This window comes from Sinocyclocheilus rhinocerous, unplaced genomic scaffold, assembly GCF_001515625.1.
Source record: "Sinocyclocheilus rhinocerous isolate Xijiao unplaced genomic scaffold, SAMN03320098_v1.1 scaffold103, whole genome shotgun sequence".
NCBI classification, from domain to species: Eukaryota; Metazoa; Chordata; class Actinopteri; order Cypriniformes; family Cyprinidae; genus Sinocyclocheilus; species Sinocyclocheilus rhinocerous.
This window is the reverse complement of record NW_015629204.1, coordinates 504,788-511,266: the sequence shown is the minus strand read 5'-3', so window position 1 is coordinate 511,266 and position 6,479 is coordinate 504,788. Positions and strand designations below refer to the sequence as shown.

Genomic DNA, 6,479 nt, shown 5'->3' with positions numbered 1-6,479 from the left:
GGATCGAGGTCGGGTCATATTCACACCTTAAACGAACCGTACCAGAGTTCGTTTGGAAGCGGACCGAGACCACCTCTTCAGCTGGGTCTTGGGTATGGTTGTTTGGTCCGCACCCGAGTGCGATTGCTGTATTCACACCTGCCAAAAAGGTCCGCACCAAGAGGGGAAACGTACTTGAGTTCGATTCAGTCGAACCAAACAAGACAGGTGTGAATGCACCCTAAAATGTTTGAACACTTAAAAGTGAATACATGGTAAGTGCACTTGCAGTCACTTTGGATAAAAGTACACAGTGTCTGCTAAATAACTACATACACAATGTACTGGTTGTTAGGCATCACTTGCAGTCATACAAAACAATGCTCCATGGCATTCTCATAAAAAAACAAAAATAAAAAACAAAAACAAAAAACCCTCACTATTTTAGTTTGAATTTATTTGTTTGTGACTGGCTGAGGCTTATTTATAATTTCTTACATTTTCATAATTTATCTTTTAAATAATATCATGTTTAGTCATTTTTAGTTTTTGTATTACATTTTATTGCATCATCATTTTGATTGAATTTTATTAAATATTTTATTTTTTTGTATTTAGATTTTTGTATTTAAAGCATTTAAACGTATTTTTGTATTTAGAAAAAACGATTGTCTTCTATTAGTATTATACAAGTAATAATATTTATATGTATATTTATATTTATATAGTCATGATACATAATACATGATTTTGAGTTGTATCATATTTTTAAATTTCACAACTGCTTAGCTGAAAAATAATTTGAATACACCGGGTTAAAGACACAACAGTCCAATAATTTGTCAAAATTTCATTCCCCTTTCTATTTCTGGTCATGTCATATTGTTAACACTAGGTGGTGCCGTCATCAAAGAAGTGACTGAGGTAGACGAGTCTTTGTACAAAGTCATTCAGGCCCATTATACAGTATGTGCACAGGGATTATCATGTGGACATGTTTTATGGGAGAGACACCATTAGATTGTCTCTTACCCTGATTTCTCTGATCCCTAGTGATTTCAGTTTTATCTCCTTCACACTGGACCATTTTATGCACTATTTTTGAAGGCAGAAGATAACTTTACAGACACTGAGGAGGTACAGATGGCTGCTCTGAAACAGCACCTGTGTGTGAAACCATCTAATTAGCAGCGTAGCAGAGCAGGCCGCAAACACAGACCTTGCCAACTGACGCTCAACTCTAGTGCCCTGGGATCTGACATTGTTTTCAAAGTAGTAAGAATAGCGCTCGAGGCGCAAACAAGTCAAGGACAGCTAATAGAGAGAACTGGCTGCCCCACATAAAGCCTGAAAGAGGAGACTTTGGAAAGTTTGCACAGCTGTTGGGTTTCATTCAGGGCTGAGAGTTGACATAATTACACTGTATTTATTCATAACTCTGCCTGGATGATTTTCGAAGGTGAAGTGTAACATCCACTGTATGTTTTATGATGAATGCTGCTTAGATCATAACTGCTGTAGAAATGTGAGCTGGATGGATGGTCAGATAGATGGACTGACTGGTATAGATAAAGAGATACAGGCAGACAGATAGACAAACAGATAGATAGATAGATAGATAGATAGATAAACAGACAGAGAGAGATAGATAGAAAGACAGACAGACAGACAGAGATAGACAGACAGACAGAGATAGACATACAGACAGACAGACAGAGATAGACAGACAGACAGAGATGGATGGATAGATAGATAGATAGATAGATAGATAGACAGACAGACAGACAGAGATAGATAGACAGACAGACAGACAGAGATAGATAGACAGACAGACAGACAGAGATAGATAGACAGACAGACAGACAGAGATAGATAGACAGACAGACAGACAGAGATAGATAGACAGACAGACAGACAGAGATAGATAGACAGACAGACAGACAGAGATAGATAGACAGACAGACAGACAGAGATAGATAGACAGACAGACAGACAGAGATAGATAGACAGACAGACAGACAGAGATAGATAGACAGACAGACAGACAGAGATAGATAGACAGACAGACAGACAGAGATAGATAGACAGACAGACAGACAGAGATAGATAGACAGACAGACAGACAGAGATAGATAGACAGACAGACAGACAGAGATAGATAGACAGACAGACAGACAGAGATAGATAGACAGACAGACAGACAGAGATAGATAGACAGACAGACAGACAGAGATAGATAGACAGACAGACAGACAGAGATAGATAGACAGACAGACAGACAGAGATAGATAGACAGACAGACAGACAGAGATAGATAGACAGACAGACAGACAGAGATAGATAGACAGACAGACAGACAGAGATAGATAGACAGACAGACAGACAGAGATAGATAGACAGACAGACAGACAGAGATAGATAGACAGACAGACAGACAGAGATAGATAGACAGACAGACAGACAGAGATAGATAGACAGACAGACAGACAGAGATAGATAGACAGACAGACAGACAGAGATAGATAGACAGACAGACAGACAGAGATAGATAGACAGACAGACAGACAGAGATAGATAGACAGACAGACAGACAGAGATAGATAGACAGACAGACAGACAGAGATAGATAGACAGACAGACAGACAGAGATAGATAGACAGACAGACAGACAGAGATAGATAGACAGACAGACAGACAGAGATAGATAGACAGACAGACAGACAGAGATAGATAGACAGACAGACAGACAGAGATAGATAGACAGACAGACAGACAGAGATAGATAGACAGACAGACAGACAGAGATAGATAGACAGACAGACAGACAGAGATAGATAGACAGACAGACAGACAGAGATAGATAGACAGACAGACAGACAGAGATAGATAGACAGACAGACAGACAGAGATAGATAGACAGACAGACAGACAGAGATAGATAGATAGACAGACAGACAGAGATGGATAGATAGACAGACAGACAGACAGACAGACAGACAGACAGAGATGGATAGATCTAAGCATAATGTTGTTAAGAGCAAGTTTTAAGCAAATTGTTGTGTTTGTTTGTTTTCAGTAAGGTCATGTGTTTCCACCCCTGGTCTGACATCACCCTCCCCCTCATGCAGCCCGCAGAGATCCGCAAAGTGATTGACAAGTGGGCAGATCTGATTGTAGAGCTGGGTGCCGAGTACACGTGGGTGCAGGTTAGTACGTCTCGTCCTCTCACTTCTTTTTTTTGGTGCACCTGTTACTTTGCATTCACAAGCAAAACATTTTAATTTACTTTGCACTAAAACACAGCCTTAAGACACATGACTCATCTTAAAATAACAGACATTTTTCTCACTGTGACTCTCTGCGGGGTGTAGCAACTTAATAAAACGTTTGCACCATTTGCTGCCTCAAGAAACTTTCTCTCTAGAAGCCATGGAGTCACGGAGACGTGACTGCATAAGAGTGTGTGTTTAAAGGAGACCGAGGCAGGGACAGCGCTCGATTAGGTTCTGTCCCAGTCTTCCTCATCAGCGCTAATTGGATCAAGTCCTCTCACTTCTTTTTTTTGGTGCACCTGTTACTTTGCATTCACAAGCAAAACATTTTAATTTACTTTGCACTAAAACACAGCCTTAAGACACATGACTCATCTTAAAATAACAGACATTTTTCTCACTGTGACTCTCTGCGGGGTGTAGCAACTTAATAAAACGTTTGCACCATTTGCTGCCTCAAGAAACTTTCTCTCTAGAAGCCATGTGTAAGAGTGTGTGTTTAAAGGAGACCGAGGCAGGGACAGCGCTCGATTAGGTTCTGTCCCAGTCTTCCTCATCAGCGCTAATTGGATCAATTGGGAGATGCTCTTCAGTCAGGGTGTCTCAGAGCTGATCAATGGCAGGCAGTGTGGAGCACTCCTCCGGCCTCTCTGGACACATTAATGCTCCTGCGGGGAATAATGGAGCACTTCAAAGGGTTCCAGGGATATGAATACAGTGAATTAAGATGTTTGTGCCAAAAGATAGTCAACTTATGAGCGTGAGAGAGTTCCTTGAGCATCAGTGGCTTTTTGACAGACTATAGATTCAGTTTTTTGCTTAAAGGTACAGAATCCTACACACTTTATCATTTTATGTTTTTCTCTGAAGTCCACTTATAACGTTAGTTATATTTTGTATGCCAAAAACAGTTATAATTTAGTTTTATATGACTATTTTTCACCCTTTGTTTCTACTTTTCCTTAACACCAATAGATAAATGGCCTCTGTTAGGATTGGCTAACCTTCATATACCTGTATGGATTTTGTCCACTAATTTTTAGTACAATCTGTGCTTTTTCGTAATTTTTTTGTATCTTACTTGTTGCTTTTCAATAGTAAACTTGCACATCTTATTGCACCCACTGTCCCACATTCACATGCACAAGAATGTATGTGTAAGAAACACAAAATCGAATGTTTTTGGATAACTGGGGCCATTTGCATAAACGTAGCCTCTATGTTAAGACTGTGTCTTGAACACAGAACTAGTCTGAACAATTAGCAGTTAGATAAGGGGTAATGAGTCTTATTTTTTCGGATTTAAATTAGACCAATCAACGTTTTTTTTATGTAACTGACTCAAAACAGCTATGATAAATAAATAAATAACTAGATACATAGTCAGTTTGTTAAAATATACTGAAATCACGGCTCGCTGGACGACCCTTGATTTAAAGTGTAACACAACAAATTTGAAATCGGTTTAATCAGGTGGACTTGGGATATTCAGATCCGAGTCCTCTCAAAACCTGAATGAATTAATAATAATTAATTCCCTACAATTACAAATGAATAAGTAATTTCATTACACTGTGTACAACAATTGTCCCTGTGATCATCGGCAGGTATAAACCAACTACTAGTTCTCCAGTTTTCCCACAAACTGATAAATAATGAAGGGAGGACACTCCAAAGGACCATAAAACACATCCAATACCAAATAATACAAGAAGAGTGTATTCTCCTGGAGTGCAGGCATGCAATATACATTAAAGATATGGCAGTGTACAGACACCTCTTCTAATGCACTTTTAATGATGTACGATACATAACGGCTACAAACTATCAAGGAGAGCAGTGCCATCAGTTACAGGGTTAATTCTGTCATTAATTACTCACCCTCATGTCGTTCCAAACCTGTAAGACCTCCGTTTATTTTCGGAACACAAATTAAGACATTTTTGATGAAATCTGAGAGCTCTCTGACCCTCGCATAGACAGCAACACAACTGAAATGTTCCCAGACCCAGAAACGCAGAAACGTAAGGACATCATGCAGGGACAGAGAGCTCTCAGATTTAATAAAAAATATCTTAATTTGTGTTTCGAAGATAAACAGAGGTCTTACGGGTTTGGAACGACATGAGGGTGAGTAATCAATGACAGAATTTTCATTTTGGGGTGAACTCACCCTTAGGGGCAAGGGGCAATCACTGAGCTATCAGCACTGAACTGTACTTGACATGGAATTGCGTTCTTGTGGTGCTCGCTTGCTTGTACAAGCTCAGAATTTTTTTTTACCTTTAGGGATAGAACAGCCTTAAAAGAAGCAACTTAGTATCTTATTTACCCCTAAAAGGTTTGTAGCAGTACCTTAAGTAGAACCCTACATGAACTGAAATTAATTGTGAATTTTATTAACATTAAATCGTCCTCCTCCCATTTTCACCTCAAAATTATGGGGAAGCTGTGCCTCCCCTGCCTCCCCCGACAAGCCGCCACTGCTAAAACGGAATTTGCTATATAATGCGGGATGTCACGGAATTTGTCAAATTTTGGATAAATAAATCAAAAGTAGGTCAGTACACTTAAATCAAATCGCGATATAGACTAGTGTTTGTGAATATTAAACTGCAAAAAGACTATTTAAATATAAACCTTACGTTTTCTATGTCTCTGTGTGACGCACGGTTTCTCTTGAAGCATGCGTGACGCTTGTGGTGTTTTCAGCCTCTGGCGTCTCATATGATGACATGAACACATGAAATTCATCTCCAGCTACTCTGAGAAAGTCACTTCATGAGCATTTTACCACTTAATTTGAGAAAAAACTATCGTATTTACACACACAGAAGCTAAGGTCTTCACAGCAACCTGTCAAAGTAAAAGTTCGGTTTAACTTTAAGAAATTGTGACATAAATGTTTCTGTTATACAGTAGAATGTACGTCTCAATAGATAATAATAATTGCTATTATAAAATTATTATTAAAACATTATTGTTAAGGAATAATCACAAATATTTTTTTTCAATGTTTGAATTTTAACCGTAAACCTCTGTTGTGCGGCACTTTGCTTGCCAAAATAAATTTAATTTCATTTGATTATAAATTTGTTTTATCCCTTCATTTGATTACCAGAATAAATAAATAAAATATCACAGGATCCTAATATAACAGGATCTTAATTAGACATGCTTTTTCATTACTAAAATGTAATTTAACAAAAAAAAAAAAAAAAAAAAACG

At 38.3% G+C, this 6,479-nt stretch overlaps 1 protein-coding gene across 1 annotated transcript in view; it reads left to right on the top strand.

Annotated features, from left to right (window-relative positions):
• Nucleotides 1-6,479, top strand: part of galt (galactose-1-phosphate uridylyltransferase) — a 130,285-nt gene that overhangs the window by 6,495 nt on the left and 117,311 nt on the right. Inside the window, exon 5 of the mRNA XM_016550736.1 lies at nt 3,056-3,185. Coding sequence (XP_016406222.1) covers nt 3,056-3,185 — 130 coding nt within the window. The remainder of the gene's footprint in view (nt 1-3,055; nt 3,186-6,479) is intronic.